Source organism: Aulostomus chinensis, chromosome 7 (genome assembly GCF_037954235.1).
Source record: "Aulostomus chinensis isolate RoL2024-O1b breed Wild chromosome 7, RoL_Achi_v1.0, whole genome shotgun sequence".
Taxonomy (NCBI): Eukaryota; Metazoa; Chordata; class Actinopteri; order Syngnathiformes; family Aulostomidae; genus Aulostomus; species Aulostomus chinensis.
The window spans coordinates 14021653-14041595 of record NC_141326.1 but is presented as its reverse complement, the minus strand read 5'-3'; the positions used below and the strand labels follow the sequence as shown (position 1 = coordinate 14041595).

Genomic DNA, 19943 nt, shown 5'->3' with positions numbered 1-19943 from the left:
TAATGAGATAGGTACCCTGGAAGGCATTACCTTGGCCCCCAGCACGACCGTAAGGAACCTGGGAGTTCTCTTTGATCAGGATCTGTCCTTTCATGCCCACATTAAGCAAATTTCTAGGACTGCTTTCTTTCATTTACGAAACATTGCTAGGATCAGACACATCCTGTCTCAAAAGGATGCAGAAAAACTAGTCCATGCCCTTGTCACTTCCAGGCTGGATTACTGCTACTCCCTCCTGTCAGGCTGCACCAGTAGGTCCCTGAAGACTCTCCAGCTGGTCCAGGGTTACTGGAGGTTCCTAGAGTTTCTAAAAGTAGAATGGGAGCCAGAGCCTTCAGCTATCAGGCTCCCCTCCTGTGGAACCGTCTCCCAGTTTCAGTCTGGGATGCAGACACCCTCTCGACCTTTAAGACCAGACTTAAGACCTTCCTTTTTGATCAAGCTATAGTTGGGCTGCTTAGGCTGGCCCTCAGATATGCTGCTATAAGCTTAGACTGCTGAGGGATCTCCCATGGTGCACTGGGCTTCTCTCTACTCCTCTCTGTCCTCCTATACTGTCATACATAAATCATACTCATATGTGTTGATAACTCGTCTTCTTCTCTGGAGCCTTCGGGCTCCCCTTATCCCAGATCCCGGGTGCTGCTGGAGGAGGCTGCAGACCTGAAGAGGCTCAAGCTGCCACCCGTAGCTCCACCTGCTCACGTCCCTGTCTGTCCATCAGTCTCTTCCTTTTCTCTCTCTCTTTATCTCTGCCCCTCTCTTTCCTCTTGTATATCTGTTCTTCCTCCATTATCTGTCTTTGTCTCTGTCCTGCTGTCCTGCTCTCTTTCCCCCCAACCGGTCAAAGCAGAAGGCCGTCCCCACTGATCCTGGATCTGCTCCACGTTCCTGCCTGTTAAAAGGAAGGTTTTCATCACCGCTGTTGCAGGATGTGTTTGCTGATGGAGGGTTGTTGGGTGTAGATTCATTGAAGGAGTGAGGTACCAGACCTGCTCTACTAGTAAAGTGTCATGAGAGAACTTTTGTTGTGATTTGGCGCTACATAAATAAAATTGACTTGACTTGACTTAACGAGAAATCACATGCTCCAGCCAAAATAATCAGGGGCCCAGAGTTTGCTGAACTGTTTGTTTTTCAGGTGTAGTTGAGCTGAAATTTTTTCCATATCGTAGATTCTTTTCAGACCCTCTTGCCATTGTACAAGTGGAGGGGGTTGAGCTTGAAGCCATTCTTTCCTCATCTTTTTTCTAGCCACTAACAGTAGAATTCGTATCAACGTCACAAACTCATTGCAGAGACCCCCATTAAACTTTGAACCATTCCCGGTTGTAAGTCACATTTTAGTGCTGTTTGGATTTCTCCCACAACCCTCTGCCAGAAAGGCTTTAGAATGGGGCAATCCCAACAAATGTGTGTGTGGTCTCCTCCACCATCACAGTTTCTCCAGCACAGGTTTGAATTACTTTTATCAAAATTGCCTGTGATAGTGGGAGTCCTAAAAAAATCTCAGAGTAACTTTCCATCCGAATTCCTTCCACATGGGGCTATTTGTAGTTTAATGGCAATTTTCACAAATCTTCATCCACTCCTCATCTTCAATGATAATGTTTGCTTCCAACTTCCATTTACCCTTTATATCAAGACAGTTGGCCAATAATTGTGCTCGTATAAAATTGTGCATCTTCGAAACCAAACCACTTTTAGTCTGCTTCTTTGTGCAAAACTCAATTGTTGATGGTTTCACCACCTCCCCCTCCCCTGAACCACTGTATCCCCTGATGGGTGCAAGGACCCTCCTCTGGTTGCTTGTTCTATTTTTCTTTCTTCTGAAAATTGGTCACCATTTGCTTCCATTGTTTGGGATTTTACTGCAGTGCCTGAGCCTGTGGAGGTCCAGCAGTGTTTTTTTGTGGTCTAAAAAACAACAACTGAGTAACATTTAACTGGCATGAGGGTGAGTTGTTTTTTTTTTTGGCGAACTATGCCTCTAACGACTGAAAGCACACTCAGCTCCCTGAGATCACTGATCTCAGAGTCATCATCTGTCATCTTCTGTCATCTCAGAGCCATCTTCTGTCATCTCTATCCTGGCTGCCATCTTGCATGTTGACTAATCTGTGTATCAGCAAACAGAGACCCGTATTGATGTTAACAATCAGGAACGCTGAACTCTGAGTGCTGCTTTGCAAAAGGACTGAAACAAAAAACAACCTTCCGATGGAGTCCCAGGGTTGTGACCCAACATCTCGGAAGCGCAAGAGGGAGGAGTCTCCCGAGACGCCCGCCAAACGTCCTCGGGTGGTTTATGGTGAGTTCAGGTAGCAAAACCTCACTGTTTGATCCTGAGAAATGCTTTCATTGTGGCTCTCAGTATCTGGTGGACCTCTTCTGATAGTGGTTGTTGTAGTTGTTATTTGGTTGTTGTTATTTTACAGTAACTAAGTAACCTTGCATCTCTGTTTCCAGAGCAAATGCTGCAGGACTCACCTCTGAAGGAGTCCCGTAGCAACGATGCCCCGACTGTGACCGTCTCCTCCTTCCTCCTGTCCTTTAATCGCGGCACAAAGAGGCCACGCGAAGCCTCCAGCTGTGAGCCAGAACCACCAAAGAAGCGCGTGAAGGTGAGAAGGGACAGTTTTGGCTCTGCTGTAACTTTCCCCGCGACTCTTTGTCTCATTGGGAATCTTTGGTATCAACTGGCCAACAATGTCGATGTGTCTGTCTTTGTAGGTTGAAATCCTTCCTCTGCCAGCAAAGCCCAACAATCCAGGGTCCTGGCATCCTGCTGCTGCTTCAGCTCACACCGAGTCAGTACCATGTCCAGGACATTGCCATATTTTTAGCCTTTAATATGCAATGGAGAATTTAACCCTTAATCATTCATCCTAGTTTGCTTCAGTTTCACATTTTATTTCTTGGCACTGTTGTCGATGTCATTTTCGTCAAATTCATGCTCCCTATGTGCTCTCATTTGTGTTTCAGGAAGCTTAACACCAGTGTTCCCAGGCCAGTGGAGTCTGTGTTTACCGTCCGCCGTGAGGAAAACAAGGCAGAGGTCATCGACTTGACCCAGGATGACGAGGAGCTCAACACAGAATTTCCAGAGCTCACAAATTCCATGGAGGCCGAGGTGGACCAGGCGCTACAAGGACGTCCTGACGATGTCCTCAGCGAGGGCTTTGGTTTTCAGCTGACTGGGAGCGATCTGAAGACCCTCAGACATCAAAAGTGGCTGAATGATGACATCATCAACTTCTACATGAATATGCTGATGGAGCGCAGCAAGGACGCCAGCCTGCCATCCGTGTATGCATTCAGCACCTTCTTTTATCCACAGCTCATTCAGGGTGGATACGCTTCAGTTCGCCGCTGGACCAGAAAGGTGGACATTTTTTCAAATGACATCCTGCTTGTCCCCATTCATCTGGGCAACCATTGGTGTCTTTCAGTGGTGGACTTCAGAACAAAAATTATCGCGCACCTGGATTCCATGGGAGGAAGAGAAAAGGTGCATAAACCTTTATTTAAGTACCTGCAGCAGGAACACCTGAGCAGAAGAGGGTCAAAGTTGGACACCTCAGGCTGGTCTCTGCAGTGGAAGAGGAGCAGCAAAATCCCACAGCAGAACAACGACAAGGACTGTGGGATGTTTACCTGCAAGTACGCGGAGTACATCACAAGAGACAGGCCGATCACCTTCTCCCAGGACAACATCCCGTACTTCAGGAGACGGATGGTGTGGGAGATCGTGAACCGCAAGCTCTTGTGATGCCCATCAGCTCAGCAGCTGCCGCGGTTCAACGACCCTCAACTGAGCCTTCAATTCAGGATGCTGCCGGACCACCAAGCACCGCCTCCCAGTCCTCGACACCAGCATCAGTCCAAAAGGTTCTTATATTCTTTCAAATATCTTGTTATTGATTATCAGTAATAAGTCAAACACTCACTGTAAAGCTAAACTCTTTATCTTCCTGTACTACAGCACATCTCCATGTCAAGACCCATCCAACAACGGACGCACGGACCACAACTGACCCACCAGGAGCAACGCAAAGACAAAGAGACAACAACAGCAAGACAATACTGGAAAAAAAAAAACATAATTCTGGGACCGAGGCTCAAGAACTCTGTGTTTCTGCCATAACTCATCCGAGTGTCTTGAATCTCTGAGGAGCAGACCTTTCATTCAAGATGGAGGATGATCATGGGACCACAGAGTGCACCACAATTTTTTTAACGACATAAAATGTTTCTATTGTCTTGAATTTGAAAATAAAACTATACTGTGATACAGGAAATGACTACAATTTACTAAAATGCATCAAAAATCATCTGTTAGCTAATGAATGCTGAGCTTGCTGTGAAACAACTTTTAAACCCCTTCAAGTGATGAAGTCAACACCGGTAAATAATTCTAGCTTCTGAAAATAAATAAACTGAAAAAGATGATGGGAAATGAATGAAGTGACTCCTGGTATCTCAAAGCACTCAGAATGTTTTCAAAAACTTAACTTAATTCTGTATTTTACACCACGTCGTTTTGATTCATTGTAACTGAAAATGTACTGCATTATCCTGTGTTGTCATGGTGGAGAATCGTGAGGTTACCATACATTCTGTTTGATCTTCATGCGTTTCTCCCTCTTCCAGGAGATACTGAGGCCACTTCAGGATGTGTTTCTGTTCCCTGTTGGTCTCCTTTATCAGGCCTATCAAGCATTGACTAAATGATTTTAAATGTCATAGAAAAGGCTTTATCTTTATTTGACCTGACAAGCTGATTTGCGCAACTACGCCTAAATGTAGCTAGGAACCCAGAGGAATCGCTTGGTGCGCCACCTTTAAATCTATAAAGATTGGATAAAGGCTGCATAAATGTCGTTGACTAACCCTTTTAGGAAATTGTGGCCTCCACTTCGTAAGGTGGCGCTGTGGTGAAAAAACGTGTCCCAGAAATCGGTCCTGAAAATGCGGTCCTGAAAGTGCAGCCTCCGGCTCTGCAGATCCGTACTCAGGTTCCACCGCCGTCTCACGGACGAGAGCCGGCTCGCTGTTGCTTGAAATTTTCCAGCGCTCAAAATGTTTTTCAGAGATGTACTTGGAACATTGCAACAGTCTGGTCGCTAGGTGGCAGCAGCAACCCTCTTAAGTTGCCTGCTATTGTTTCCATTCGTCAAATACGAGTTTTGGTCAAATGAGCCGAAATCGTGTTATGTTTTCAATTTAAAATGTATTTCTGCTACTTTTTTCCCTTCATTTGTTAAGCCACTGTCCTCAGCGTGCGCTTTAGAAACATCAAACATTTTGATCTCGTTCACAACATCAGTAATCCGAGTTTAACCTCAGAATTTTCTCTCACCTTAAGTATTCATAAAGCGTAATTTTATTGTTTTTTGTTGTTGTTGTTTTTACTGACGCAGTGCTTTTCTCATGGGTTTTATTTTGAAGGTTTCCGCCAGAAGTTGTGCTAGCGAGCCCGTGTGTGATTTCGGATGTTGGTGTTGTTTGGGGTCGAGGAGGCAGAGCTGTCATCTTCGCTAGCTAACAGTCTCGCATTAGCCACTGTTTTGTCATGTCAGGAGCAACCTTTCACCTCTCAACACAGCACAGTTAACCTCAAGGGTGATTTTCTTCACACACCCACATTCAGGAGGTGTAGAGGATATAAATTTGGGCGGAGAGCAGAAGAGTGAGATGAAATGACAACGTCAACATTACAGGTAGGCTGCTTCCCGAGAGCTAGCTCGGTGTTAGCTTGCTGTAGCTAGTCAATGCACGAAGCTTGAATGCTAACTGCTAACTAGCTACAGCCCGCTAGCGTTGTTAGCAAGCGAGTTAACTCTCTTCCGTTGTCTTCTGTTTCATTTTCTTGATGATTTTTATGAATATACTCACCCAACCTTTTCGCGCCGACTTACCAGTTAAATCAGAGTAACGGTATTTGGTAATTTTGACACTGTTGTCAATAAATGTGTTGGTGCGTATCTCTGCTTGAGGATGTTTATGTCGGTTGCAGCCGCTACCACAGGGCTTAGATGGGCTGTACCCCTCAGTTCACACAAGAGTTTTACAATGTCGCACTATTTAGTGTGCCGTTCGGCTATAATTAGCATATACATAGGAATCCGTTATGTTGGTTGCATTACTGAGTATGAAGCCCTGTGCTGGCACTGACGTGAGTGTAGGCGCATGTGTTCATCCCCTGCCTCCATCGCTCCGTCCCCTCTTCTGTTCTTCTCATAACTCCCTTGTTTGATTGTGTCTCTAAATCTGGCAGAAAGCGATCGATCTTGTGACCAAAGCCACAGAGGAAGACAAGGCCAAGAACTATGAGGAGGCACTGCGCCTTTACCAGCATGCTGTGGAGTATTTCTTACATGCCATCAAATGTGAGTATTGCAGCCTCACAGGTTTTATCTGCTTCTACAGGTGGAATCATTTCATGTTTCATTCATACAGTTGCTTTTTTTTTTCTATAGATGAGGCCCACAGCGATAAGGCAAAGGAGAGCATACGAGCTAAGTGTATGCAGTATCTGGACCGTGCAGAGAAACTGAAAGATTACCTGAAGAATAAAGACAAACAGGGCAAGAAGCCTGTGAAGGAGGCTCAGAGCAATGACAAGTATGTGGTTTATCTCCAAGTCTGTCAGGGGACAGGTTTAAGTGTCATCTTGTGTTAACCTGTGTGTGTGTGTGGCCCAGGAGTGACAGTGACAGTGAAGGTGAAAACCCAGAGAAGAAAAAACTACAGGAGCAACTCATGGGTGAGTGAGAATGCATGGATATGGAAGCCAGCAGATGCCAGTACTAGTAGTCGTAGTAATGTAGGGACAAGGGAAGTTCTAAAGTTTTATTAGTAGGAACATGTCTACAGAAGAGAGTTGTGAATCTGTTGCTACCTGCGTGTGTAGGTGCTATTGTAATGGAGAAGCCCAATGTCAGGTGGAATGATGTGGCTGGACTGGAGGGAGCCAAGGAAGCTCTGAAGGAAGCCGTCATCCTGCCCATCAAATTCCCTCACCTCTTTACAGGTACTGTTGCACTTTGAAGCTAGAATGCAGGTTTGAAAATATTGTTAAAGTGAAGGAGAAATCCTCAGCTAATTCAATGAATGTACAGATATTTAAAATAGTGTTTAACAAATACGTTTCTGTTTCACTGTCAAGTTAACCAGAATGAAATTGCAAAGACTGCTTTGGAAATTTTTTTATTGACCTTTGATGGATGTATGCCAACCTGCTCATCCACTAACATTCATTGTGCTAAGCTAACTAGCAGTTCACTCTAGGGAGAAAGGCAAACAACCTGTTCCGTCAAAAGGTTGTTGTATTCCTTTCACCTCCATGCCTGATTTAGCCATGTTTTATAGCCCTGTAGTTTGAGCAATCTTCCGTCAATGTATTTCCGTTCTCAGGCAAGCGGACCCCATGGAGGGGCATCCTGCTGTTTGGCCCTCCAGGGACGGGGAAGTCATACCTGGCCAAGGCGGTTGCCACCGAGGCCAACAACTCCACCTTTTTCTCCGTCTCCTCCTCAGACCTCATGTCCAAATGGCTGGGAGAGAGTGAGAAGTATGTGTCTTTGTCTGAGGCGCTGATGTTCTTGACAGAGTAAGAAAAGCTTTCTGCTTATCACTCCATCTTTGTGTGCTTTGGCCAGGCTGGTGAAAAACCTGTTCGACTTGGCCCGCCAACACAAACCCTCAATCATCTTTATTGATGAGGTGGACTCGCTGTGTGGCTCTAGGAATGAGAACGAGAGCGAGGCTGCCCGCCGCATCAAGACGGAGTTTCTGGTCCAGATGCAGGGTGGGTTACAGGAGCCTGACAACATTCAAACAGCTACAAATACACATCTAGCGTAGATGTAGGTGGAAGATGAAAATCAACGAGTCACTGTGTGTATGACAATAAAGAACCCTGCATGTTGAAGTGCTGGTTTTGATGGAAGTCTCCTGGATTTGCAGGTGTGGGAAACAACAATGACGGTATCTTGGTGCTGGGAGCCACCAACATTCCCTGGGTGCTAGATGCTGCCATACGCAGAAGGTCAGAGGTCACCTGGAGGATATGTGACAGGTAACCAAAGATTCCTGTTTAGAACGTGTCTTTGAACAGTTCTCTGTTGTGTGTTAGATTTGAAAAGCGTATCTACATCCCTTTGCCGGAGGAGCCGGCCCGGGCTCAGATGTTTCGCCTTCATCTGGGTAACACACCACACAGCTTGAGTGAGGCCGACCTGCGGCAGCTCGCCCGCAAAACAGACGGCTACTCTGGAGCCGACATCAGCATTATTGTACGGGACGCGCTGATGCAGCCAGTGAGGAAGGTCCAGTCTGCTACGCACTTTAAGAAGGTGAGATCAGTAGAAATCCCGAGCGTCAGTCCTCACTGGTCCATATCAGCTGAGTCCTGGTTTACATGTTCCGTTGTACTCATCTGGTTCTCGCAGGTTCGCGGGCCATCCCGCAGCAACAACCAGGTGATGGTGGATGACCTTTTGACCCCTTGTTCCCCTGGCGACCCTGCAGCCATAGAGATGACCTGGATGGATGTGCCTAGTGATAAGCTACTTGAGCCCATAGTCTGCATGGTGAGATATAGTAGTGATGATCCTCCTCGCCACACGAACAAGCACGCACCTCTGAAACGAGACACATTTAGACTGGCTGTCCACGTAAGGCTCGTCATGTTCCTCACAAGGTCAACAGACAAAACCCCACTCCGTTCATACTGGCAAGTTCTATTTTTCATTATTATTGGAATTCTCTTGACAAACCCAGTTCCTGTCGAGGCCCAACAGAAAGCCTCAGCTGTTTCCTACTTTACAATTTAAAGCACATTTCTACCACAGAATATAGAAGAGTAGGTGAGACTGTGCACTGATCTTTTATAGCTAAAAAAGAAAATTCTGGACATTAGAAACAATTAACACAATAGCATTGATTAGCATAACATACAGTATGATATTTTGTTGGTGAAGTGTGCAGCTGACATGAGCACATATTTCCCCTCCATATCAGTAGGGGGCAGCATATGATTGAAAAACTGAGGTGACCACAGTTACTGTGAGAATCCAGGATGTTTGACTTGCCAAATCAGAACCGAGTGAAAACCACCATGTTTAAGCTCATCATTACTGGATAAAATGAATGGGACGGTGCCTTATAAACCCAGACTGGGTCCATGTTTGACCCAGTATGTGAGGGTCAAATAACTGATATGAATGTCCTCTTGTCTTGTAGTCGGACATGCTGCGCTCTCTGTCCACCACGCGTCCCACAGTCAACACCGATGACCTGCTGAAGGTCAAGAAGTTCACAGAGGACTTCGGGATGGAGGGTTGAGACACGGCGGCCTCCTTCATCCCCTCGTTCCCTGTCCACTAACAGGGTCAAACCTCTCCCAGCAAACACCCTTCTGTCCCATCCACCACCGTACCACCCTGTAGGCTTTCATCTCGTACCTGTGCTTGGTCCCCTGCCTCTCCCGGATTTCAAAATAAAAGAAGGGGCAAGAAAGATCTTCTTTCTCACTTTGAACCATCCAGTTAGCTATTTTTGAATCCTTGGAGGGTGTTGACCAAATGCTACAATAGAAAACTTTGGTGTGATTTGGTAGTTGGACAATAGAGCCGATGTCTCTCCCCATTTTCAGACAAGCAGCAGCTACAGTATATTCACTACAAGAACATTTCATCTAATCTGCACTGACATGACAAGTGCATTCGAGTCTAGATGCATGGAGTTCGTCCATTATGACTGAAGGACTGTACGTTTCGGTGCACTTTGCTTTGGATAGCCGACCATGACATTTGAAGAAGAAGAAGAAGAAGAAACAAACCAAGTTCTCCTGCCAGGCTTGTGAGTGTGTGAATGCATCTTAAGTGTTTTTATTAAACTCGTGTGTGTCTTAATGTATTTGTGTCACATGTCAAGAGCCCAGTTATTTATAGTGATTGATTGATCAGCCTTGACAGATGTGCGTTTGTGTGTCTGCATCAGGCATTTGCGTTCTGTCAATGTGATTCAGAAGATGTGCTTGAATGATGGGTCAAACATCAGATTTCCTCCGTCACAAAACACCTGATTTTCTAGTTCTTGAGTAATCCCACCGGATTATGTAGCTGCTCCGGAGCAAGTTGTTGCCTTAGAAATAAAATATCTTCCAGTAAGGGCCATTTAGCAACTGCTTTCGAAAATGTCACGACTTTCACTGTAGAAAAGCTTTCAGTCAACATGAACTTGTGGTCAGTGACGATTACACACTAAAGCAGCTAAATAGATCACGTGACTTGTTTCAGGTCCGTCGAAGGGTACCAGACCAGTGATGCTGTGACATCTTCCTGCTTGGATTTCACACCTTTTCTTTCTGTCTGTTTAAATCGGTTCTTCCTGGTGTCTGTAAACATCAATCAAGCACATCTCTTGGTTTACACCCTTCAGCAGTGTTACGTTTCACTTTCTACAACCTATCGGATTAGACTTGACTTGTAAGTTGACTGTAACAGAGTTGCAGTGCGTTTCTGAATGGTTTTTGTTGGCGTTTCATGGTGGCGCTCCAGTGCGACTCCTCTAAGAGGAGGAAATGACAGTTCTGGCTGTTTGCTTCCACCTCAAAGCTTCTATAGTGTTTGTCCTGCTAATTAACAGCCAGCCAGCAGGATCAGTGTCCTCTGACCTGTCACAGGTTCATCTGGAAGTGACGGGACGTGATAGTAACGCTCGCCGTGTGTATGTGGAGCTACACACCTGTTCAGTGGGCGATAAACGTCCCCCCTGAGGGGTTCGAAGCTGCCGCTGGCCATGTAACCATGACTACTAATTGAAACCGAATGAATAAAAACTGACATTTCACTTGTTTTGACATCTTTATTGTTTCAGTAGCTGATGAGTTCATGAGTCTCCCCGATAGATAAATACTAGAAACGTGATGCTTCAACAATGGTGTCCTCATACCCCAGAGTCTTTCTGTCTGACCACTGCCATCATCGTTAGATCAACCTGATTATATACTAATGGTCCTTTTCCCTCAGTGCAAACAGCAGGTCAAATTACTATCTCAGCATCTCCCAGACGGATTGGCACAAGTTTGATAATGCTAAAAGAGAAAGAAGAACCTTAACTCAGAAGCTGACTGGATAATACATCTTAAACTCAGCTTGTCTAAGACAGTGAACTTGGTCATGAGCAGAGACGCTAAAGCTCAGCACATTAGCATTAGCTTAAAAACTGCCGGTTCCTGCTAGCAACGTGAATCTTGAAAAAGAAAAAAGAAAAACTACTACAGTAAAGAGATGTATATTCAACACAGCGTATAAATTGTACCGCATGACAGCAGGAGGTCAGACTACAGCCTGCTCAAAGTCTCTTTGGCTGCTTCAGCTGTTTTTGAACTTCCATGGTGACACCAACTCATGTTGCATGATGGCGCGAAACCTCCGGCCTTTTGAGTGCACATTTCAGAGAAAAGCCTCGAAGTCCCTCTTGTGAGTCAAATTTCTCTTCTCCATCTCTGTCACACTTTGCTGCGTTTGGAGTGGCTCTCTGGTGGGTGGGCAGCACGTTTGTTGCGATGGTGCGGGAAGGTTGGCATCAGCTCTGGCTCACAGGCTGCAGAGAGGAACAAGATTTGTGACTGACAGCGGGGGACAGAAACTGAAGCTGAGATACAGAATCCTGGTACTCACGCAGAGGTTTCTCTTTAAAGTAGGAACTCTCCAGACAATCTTTGGCAGTTGCTCTAGAGGAGGGAAACAGAGCAGACTTAGGCTTACAAAACTGAAAAGAGCTGGTGTGTGACATGATTCTACAACAATACCTGCGCTGTGGGTTGTACATGAAGAGCAGGTTGAGTAGTCTGTGTCCAGCATCTGACAGCCAAATGAATTTATTCTTCAGGTTGTTGTACGGCTGCTTCCTGAGACTGTACTGACCAATGAGGGGCAGCTGAGAGAAACCCTGAGGAACACACACACACACCTTCCAATAAATCTTCATGAGAGGACAAAAATGTTTAAATAACTTGTAGTTATAGAGAAGCAGGTATGATTTCTAAAACCAAGAATAAGTTAGCAATGCTTAACGTCCGTTTTTCTCCTCTCAGTCAATGTTATTTTTTCTAAAATGCCTGATGGAAGGTCTGTGGTCAACACTAGCTTGAGATAATCAATATTTTGTTCTACAACATAGAATATTTCAGCTGAAAAATGATGGTTGAAAAATGATGGTAACATCTGGGTTGGCCCACAAAAATACATCACCCTCTTTCAGCATCTTTTACGGTTCTCGCCTCATAACAGAGCGAATGACCCAGCAGACACGTGGATAACGCTAGCATTTAATCTCAACAATCTAAACGCCTTTAATTTCTACTCAAGATCCAGAGATGTTCCTTTCATATCACCATGTATCCTGCCAGGCTTTGAGTATTTAGGCTCTCACCGGCCAGATGTTTTCATTGGGCGTCCCCAGCAGCTGGACGATCAGGTCCACTTGCTGGATCTCAGAGGTTCCAGGCAGCAGAGGTTTGTGGGCCAGCAGCTCCGCCAAGATACAGCCCACCGCCCTGTGAGGTAAACATGTCAATAAAGACCCGTACCTACTGTCATGTTGGATGTTGCGTATTGTGAGTGGGGTCTCACCACATGTCCAGGGCTGTAGTTTGGGTCTTGGTCCCCAGGAGGAGCTCTGGAGCTCTGTACCTGAGTAGAAAGATGAGGTCTGCGTGAGTGTGAGGCAGCCAGTGAGAGATAATGTAGCCACTGATGGAGGATTACAGATTGAAGAGGGATTACAAGGGTGAGATGAGGGTGGACAAGCACAGCGTAAACAACCCCAGAACTAAAAGGGACATTCACACGGGGAAAGGCACTCACCACAGCGTCACCACTCTGGGGGTCATTGGTTGCTGGGGGACCCCATACATCCGAGCCAATCCAAAATCAGCTGACCCGAGAGGGGAGGGGAGAGAGGCAGCAGACACACAAGAATGAGATACTTTTAATATCAGCATTTAGTAGATGTAGCAACTCTGACCCAATTATTAGATGAGATTAACTGATTATTTTGTCAAATGTTAAAGATTTAAACAATGTGGTTTGAGCTGTTTTGGGGATAAACGTCATCTGTAGGAACCAATAAATTTGGGGAATGTAACAGAACATAATGTTGATTTTGATCTTTTTGTGAGATTTGTTGAAAGTAAAAAAAAATGCAGAAAATCATATCAGTCTTTGGGATTTAAAGAAGTGAGACGCTTTCCAGAGACTGGCAGATGTACTCCCGACTGACCGTCTGTGCCGTTAAGCGAGGTCATGTGATTAGGCTAAACCTCTGCAGGCGCGCTCGTAGTGACAGAGATGACTCACCGATCTTAACGCAGCCTTTGTCAGTCATCAGCAGATTAGACACCTTCAGGTCCCTGATAACAAGATCGGGGACGATAATGAGACAATGGCCAGGAGACACAACCCTATCAACCTCGTCCTCTTGTCACAGACACAAACACAGGTGGTCCTTTATCCCTCTTTCACTCTTCCAGAACACGCGGCTCCTGAACTTACATGGCTTTTGTGTTTTACTGAAGACGACACCAATTATATATCTATCTATCTATCTATAGATACAGTATATATCTATATATAGATATATAGATATATATAGATATCTATATATAGATATAGATATCTATATATATACACAGTATATATCTATATATAGATATAGATATATATAGATATCTATATCTATATATAGATATCTATATCTCTCTCTCTCTCTATATATATATATATATATATATATATATACACAATATATATCTATATATAGATATATATAGATATCTATATCTATATATACACACACACACATATAAATAAATTTTAATCGGCACAGCACTTCTGAGTACTCAAAGACAAGTTACAAAAAAAGGATCTTTTTTTTCCTACCACACTTTGGCCCAGGAAGGCTTTTTTTAATGGTTCAGTTAACAATGCTTGTCCTGTAAGTGAATTAGGCAGCGAAGTTCAATGATTCCGTTTTATTCTCATGGTCAGCAACGTGTGTGTCTTGTTTTGGTGCGTCTGGCTGTCAGATACTATTTGCATGTTCTTAGTGTGTTCCAGAAATCGTCGGTACATATCATGTGAGCTAGAGAACATCAGCATATTTACAGTGGTTTCCATGTGAATACATGATGATAGAAATAGCATCTTAATGTGACTGTGTTGTTCCTCAGCTGTTATTTAGACTAATTAACGTCTTGATAAGTCCAAACTTATTTTGTGTGTTTGCTCCCTGGGGAGACGCCACATTCTCCTTAAAGCTCTCCACACAGGGGTCATCCAGGATCCTATGACATCACTGGTGGGCGTGGTTAATGACAGGTGGAAAAACCATCATTTAAAAAAAAAAAAAGGATGCTTGCGCTCTGAACAGAGACCTTCTCGTTAAGTTCCGTTGTTTCCAAGAATATCTGAGAAAATGTGGTGTGACTCCTGCCTGACGCAGCTTTTCCTCTCTGACTGTGGAGTAGTAGTGGAGTAACGGAAGAAGCTCTTGCGTTTTCTCTCACCTGTGTATGATGAAGTTGTGATGGAGGTACTCCAGACCTCGGAGCAGCTGAAGGACGATACACTTCACCTGAGGAAAAAAAGGAGGGGGAATTATCGCTACGTTCAACCAACAGCAGCACCTATGACAGAATATGAATGAGCAACTGCAGACGGGTGAGGAATTTGAGGAAAAAGCTGAATAAATGCACGGAGAAGCCTATCGTGAGCGGTGAGCGGTCCCCGTGGCTCAGTTACTCTGTGGTTCGGTGCCACCTCAAAATAGACGATTCACCGCTGATCGCTACCGACTTCTCTGAGTGACCGCCTTCATCCTATTGTGAAACATTTGATGGAGGTGGTCTCCTCCAGGACGACAGCTTGACCCTTAACTAGTTCAACGGCCACGGAGCGACGCGCTGACAGCGCTGTCCACCACTGTCCACCACTGTCCACCACAACCACCGTTATTTTGGCAGAGTGGTGTTCATCCCTCCAGAGGATCTGTCATACGTCTACAGACGCACACGTCACTGCATCATACCTGAGCCTCAGAGAAGGGGGTCTGCATGTTCTCCAGCAGACTGGCCAGGTCCTGTTCACAGTAACTCATCACCAGGAACAGACTGAACAGGAAACACACACACACACACACACACACACTTAATTCATGATCTAAATTGTTGCATTAATTACACATTTATTTTGCAAAGATCAGACCATCTTTCCTGATTTTTTTCAGATTTCCTCTTTTTTCCTCTACTAAATTACCAATTTCATTCTTTTTCCAAGCTGTCCTGGTTATTGCTCACTCATTCTCCACATCTAGTCACCTGACAGTGAGGAGTTGTGGGGGGGGGGGGGGGGGGGAGGGTGCACAAAGCATGGAAGCATCTCGCCATGTCTAGTCCGCACTGTCCTACAATCACTGGTATGATCTCAATCAAGCCAGATTAAATATCTTTAACCGTTTAAAATATCAGAATAAAAAAAAGTTCAACCCATCTTTACTGCCATTGACAACCACGTCAGATGTAAAGAAAAGAAGCGGGACTCCCACCTCTCCAGCTGGCTGCCCACCACCACCTCCTTCAGCTCCACTATGTTGGGATGTCGGAGCCTCAGCAGCAGGGTGATCTCTCGGAGGCTGCTGATGGGGATCCCTGGCGGAGAGACGGGGAGAAAGAGAAATGGGCTTCAACAGCTCATCAAGCCAACTGCAAACACTGCCGGCTTCTTTTGGGAAGCTAAGACCTTAAATACTTTCAAACAATATTCGTTAAATCAAACAGGGCGGATATACACAAAAATTAGCAGAGAATACTTCAAAAAATGTTTTGCAGTGCGACAGGCTCATGTATTGAAACAAACGCCGCCGTGCAGAGGGATTACCATCTTTCTCTTTGTCCATCCGCACCTTCTTCAATGCTACAATCTCATCAGACTTGGTGTCACGAGCTCGGTCTGGCGGAAGAACAGGACCAGGTTCATCCACTGAGCAGGTTCACCTCTCAAATCAACATCTATGAAAATACTAATAACTCACAAACGATCCCATAGGTTCCTTCTCCGATTCGGTTGAGTTTCTCAAACTCTCGGACACTTCTACAGCTCCCAAACTGAAAAGGAGAGAGAAAAAAATGTTGGCAGACGTGTTGAGGGTGTATATGCACATTTATATCAGGGATTATCCAAAATTTTAAAAAAAAAATTCAAATCAAGCTAGAGGACTATAATTCCTAGGACTTTTAGGGGGAATGTACATTCACCTACATGGAATAAAGAGTGGCGTTAAGGGTCACGGGGTTGTGTTCACCATTCCAATTACTTCAGTCAGGACACCAGATCATAATTGGCAGTTGGGTGCGAAAAGCGGTTTTATGTTGGCGGGATCCAGTAATGAGATTGTCGGTTACTGCGGAGCTTAACTGTTCCTCGAAAGTGGACCAGTAAGCATCGACAAGACAGGCTGTCATTGTTAGGAGAATTCTAGACTAAAACCTTCGTATTTAAGAACATTTTACAAGCGAACGAGGTGAGGAGGGATTTGTCCATCGTCAGGACACCAAGAGCAACACAGCAAAAACTACCTCCGTAACAATGTATTTTCAGTGTTACATACATGCCGATTTTATCACTAGGTCGTCTTTAGTTACTCGCTATGTTTAATAGTGATCTGTGAGTGGTATATCATCGAAGATAAGCAGCGCTTTGTTAAACTAGACGAATCTTGAACCGAGTTCCTCCGCAAGCTTACCCTGTCATTTTGAGGCACTGTGAATGATTTGTTCTTGATGGACTTGAGCTTTATGGGGTCCGGTTCGTCCTCTCCTACCACGTCCATCCTCCATCAGAGTGTTTTCAACCTCGAAAATAAAAGATTTGAAGAGCTGCAATTCACTCAGGGCGCCGCCATTGTGTTGTGCTTGACGTCATCAGCGGGACGAGTGAGGACTTTCCCGGAGTTCGAGGAAACCGCTGCGCTCGAGGATGAAGGCAAAGTCCGTCTGATTTATATCTTTCTGTACTGCAATACAGTAAATAACAGAAATCTCAATGAAGATTGTCTTATTGAAATTCACACAAATTCACCTGTTAAACCATTTAATTGTAGGACTTTTTTTGTTGCTTCACAAATCATGAGAGGGGTTTTTCAGTGTTTTTAATCACACGCTCAAATTTCAGTGAATATTATATCTATTTTCTTTATCAGAATTTTGTTTTTACTTCTCACCCATTATTCATGCGGTGACCCCCCACACTGATGTCTAGCATAGACAAAACTGAATTTCAAGTGATTCAAACTAGCTCCACTTGCAGCAGCTACATTAATAACATGCTAACACACCCCTTCAAGATTAAAAATCAAATTTTGTTAATTATTGTAATATAAGGTCAGAGGAACCAGCAGCTACTTTAACTCCTTGGGTACTTTTGTGATTTTTTTTTTATGCATGAACTTTGGTTGGAATCAAGTATTTTCTCATTGCAGTATTAGTACTTTACGGTTTCCACCACTTTGTATGAAATAAATGTTTTTAAAGGGTATACTGAGTCTGTATTATACAGTGCGTAGTGAAAGATAAATCTACACAGAATGTTTACATGATGCAGCATTAAACCAGGTCTCAGCAGGAGATTAGGTTCTTACCCTCTTCTTCTGTCACTTTTTCTTTATTAGTTTCTTTCCCACAACAAAGGGAGCTGAACCAGGCCTCCGCTCTTTGACAGCATCAGCTATGGTAAGGGAGGACGGCTGGGCGTAGATATCTTCTTGGGATGGAGCTGTGACGAGGATGTGGGGTGGATGTGGAGGGGACTCGGTTTGGGACTGTGACGAGGGGGGTGTCTCTGTACCTGAGGGCAGCGTGGTAAATCTTAAGTATCAGAGAGGGAGGACGCAGTCTGACTGATGATTTCACTTTGAACTGAATTCACTGGTGGAACTTTTAGTGGCTTTGTGCAGCCAACAGCTCTTTAGTGTCTGTAGAGCCATGCAGTAGAAGACATTTCCTATTTTAATATTAAAAAGCTGAGATGACAGTAATTAGAAAATTGATAGATTCTGGATTCAGCCTCTGTTTTAATTCCAATCCATCATATTTAGTCTAGATAGGCTCCAGCCCCCCCGCGACCCTTAACGGGAATAAGCGGAAGACAATGGATGGATGGATGGATGGATGTAGTCTAGAAAGACAGGAACAGACCAATTGATTGACACCACCAGGAGAGCAGACAGAGTGTATATTCATTAATATTAATGATGAATAAATGCTCTTTTAGGTTCAGCAGATCTGTATCAGATTTATCATAATTAAATGGTTGAAATGAGCTCTGATGAAAAATAGATGTAGTCACCATCAAACTCTTCGCTTTCGAATTATCGGTCACTGAAAAATCTTGATCAAAATAAATATGGGAGTAGTTAAACTTGTGGATTATCAACAGTTTGTATGTGTGTGTGTGTGTGTCTGTGTGTGTGTGTGCACGTGCATCAACGTAGGGTCAGTGTATTTCTGTTTTGTTAGGTAGAGCACAGCAGCACCTTTTAAATTGGATTGTGCTAATTTGTTAAGAGTGTTAAGGGTGCTGCTGTATCTACATCATATTAATTCCTCAGGAACAATCATTGGAGGATACCATGTCTCCATTCTCCCTCTATTCAACTGTTTCCATGTTCTGAGGCTTTAAAATAAAATTTCCGCCCAGTAACATGACTGTTTAGCTGCTCGTTAGCATAGTTGATGCTAATGCTACGGAGCATTCATTTTTCCATCACGTATGCAAGTTCTCGCATGGACCTCGGTTTGCTGTGTAGGTGGATGATAGAAGCTCATCTCTTGCTCATAAAAATCTTTAGGGACAGTATAAATGTTATGGGGGGGGGGGGGGTGGCAGAATGTACTCGTCATGACCCCCCCTGCCCCTTTTCCCTTTTTCCAGTGAGAAAAAGTAAAGCTACTCTCTCCTTTAAAATAAAGAGCTGCTCACTAATTGCACCAAGTGCTCTCCTGAAGTCAAATCTTCTGTATTCGCAGGTTGATAATTCATCAGAAGCTTTTTGTCTGTTTCCAGAGTTTCCGCTGGATCATTTGATCCTACCTGATTTTTCACTCTGGCTCGGCCCAGACCCCATCAGGCTTCAGTCAACCGGTCCATACGTGTCCCATGCATGCCCACGATCCTCACATGTTGGTCAGTGTCTGCCGCAGCACATTTTGCCTTTAAGGACAGGAGCGTGCCTTCGACTTTTGCCCGTCATCCTCTCCCTCCCTCTGTCTCCGTCATTCGTCTGGCCGGCTGATCAACACTAATCCCCTGAACTAGTAACTAGATACAGGATTTAAAGGGCAAACAGGGCAAACATGAATGAGTGTTGATGTCACTACCAGGTTTAAGGCCAAAGGGGATCACACGATAACATATGAACTAGAACATAAAAGACATAACATGCAGTAACGGAATATAGAATTGAATATCTTCCACTAAATATAAGATTAATCAGCGATGTTTCAGGAGCGCTTTGATAGAATCCTGGCACACGTTCACTTCAAGGATGAGCAGATTTGGTTATGGAGGCCTAATAGCATGAAACAACAAAGGGATATTATAAATCTAAAAGGTCAAACATTAATTTCAATATAACATCATAATGTGCAACAATACTTTTCTGGTTATTAGTCAGTAACATCTCAAGGGAATAATGACATGGTTTCACCAGAACTATTACTTTTGAAATTTTAAATCATCACATGGTTCTTAATATCCACTAAATGGGATTAAACATTTTGCATCAGCTTTGTCTGTTCCTGAACAGCCACATCATTTTAGCTCTGCTGCTGTATTGATGCCACCATCAGGCCACCACGAGAACTGCAGAGAGCC

General features: G+C 44.3%; 3 protein-coding genes across 3 annotated transcripts; 2 read left to right on the top strand and 1 right to left on the bottom strand.

Moving 5' to 3' along the window:
* The first annotated feature begins 2114 nt into the window (after window positions 1-2114).
* LOC147258638 (sentrin-specific protease 1-like) lies at window positions 2115-4402 on the top strand. The gene is made up of 5 exons (XM_086207743.1): window positions 2115-2311; window positions 2470-2624; window positions 2734-2810; window positions 2986-3891; window positions 3986-4402. Exons 1-4 carry the CDS (start codon window positions 2221-2223, stop codon window positions 3770-3772), a joined length of 1110 nt encoding a protein of 369 aa, XP_086063869.1. The 5' UTR covers window positions 2115-2220; the 3' UTR covers window positions 3773-3891; window positions 3986-4402.
* A 1063-nt stretch (window positions 4403-5465) lies between these two features.
* vps4a (vacuolar protein sorting 4 homolog A) lies at window positions 5466-10860 on the top strand. The gene is made up of 11 exons (XM_086208589.1): window positions 5466-5723; window positions 6281-6392; window positions 6483-6627; window positions 6708-6769; window positions 6917-7036; window positions 7420-7576; window positions 7665-7813; window positions 7972-8053; window positions 8141-8360; window positions 8457-8597; window positions 9250-10860. Exons 1-11 carry the CDS (start codon window positions 5703-5705, stop codon window positions 9349-9351), a joined length of 1311 nt encoding a protein of 436 aa, XP_086064715.1. The 5' UTR covers window positions 5466-5702; the 3' UTR covers window positions 9352-10860.
* cdk10 (cyclin dependent kinase 10) lies at window positions 10851-19346 on the bottom strand. Its single transcript, XM_086208590.1, has 15 exons — window positions 19161-19346; window positions 17710-17915; window positions 16816-17085; window positions 16105-16177; window positions 15951-16022; window positions 15619-15721; window positions 15103-15184; window positions 14582-14649; window positions 13374-13426; window positions 12882-12951; window positions 12648-12707; window positions 12448-12571; window positions 11825-11964; window positions 11694-11746; window positions 10851-11616 (listed from the first exon to the last, which is right to left on the bottom strand). The coding sequence occupies exons 3-15, from the start codon at window positions 16900-16902 to the stop codon at window positions 11522-11524; spliced, it is 1080 nt and encodes a 359-aa protein (XP_086064716.1). The 5' UTR covers window positions 16903-17085; window positions 17710-17915; window positions 19161-19346; the 3' UTR covers window positions 10851-11521.
* Window positions 19347-19943: the final 597 nt, after the last annotated feature.

Excerpts from the sequence above, each read along its gene's own strand:
- vps4a (XM_086208589.1), top strand. The coding sequence starts at position 5,703 with ATGACAACGTCAACATTACAG. Across the intron at positions 5,724-6,280 it reads TGACAACGTCAACATTACAG|AAAGCGATCGATCTTGTGAC; the intron begins GTAGGCTGCTTC and ends TAAATCTGGCAG. Across the intron at positions 8,598-9,249 it reads TTGAGCCCATAGTCTGCATG|TCGGACATGCTGCGCTCTCT; the intron begins GTGAGATATAGT and ends CTTGTCTTGTAG.
- LOC147258638 (XM_086207743.1), top strand. The coding sequence starts at position 2,221 with ATGGAGTCCCAGGGTTGTGACCCAACATCTCGGAAGCGCAAGAGGGAG. Across the intron at positions 2,312-2,469 it reads ACGTCCTCGGGTGGTTTATG|AGCAAATGCTGCAGGACTCA; the intron begins GTGAGTTCAGGT and ends CTCTGTTTCCAG. Across the intron at positions 2,811-2,985 it reads GCTGCTTCAGCTCACACCGA|GAAGCTTAACACCAGTGTTC; the intron begins GTCAGTACCATG and ends TTTGTGTTTCAG.
- cdk10 (XM_086208590.1), bottom strand. The coding sequence starts at position 16,902 with ATGGACGTGGTAGGAGAGGACGAACCGGACCCCATAAAGCTCAAGTCC. Across the intron at positions 16,178-16,815 it reads CAGTGCCTCAAAATGACAGG|TTTGGGAGCTGTAGAAGTGT; the intron begins GTAAGCTTGCGG and ends TCTCCTTTTCAG. Across the intron at positions 11,965-12,447 it reads CCAATGAAAACATCTGGCCG|GGTTTCTCTCAGCTGCCCCT; the intron begins GTGAGAGCCTAA and ends TGTGTTCCTCAG.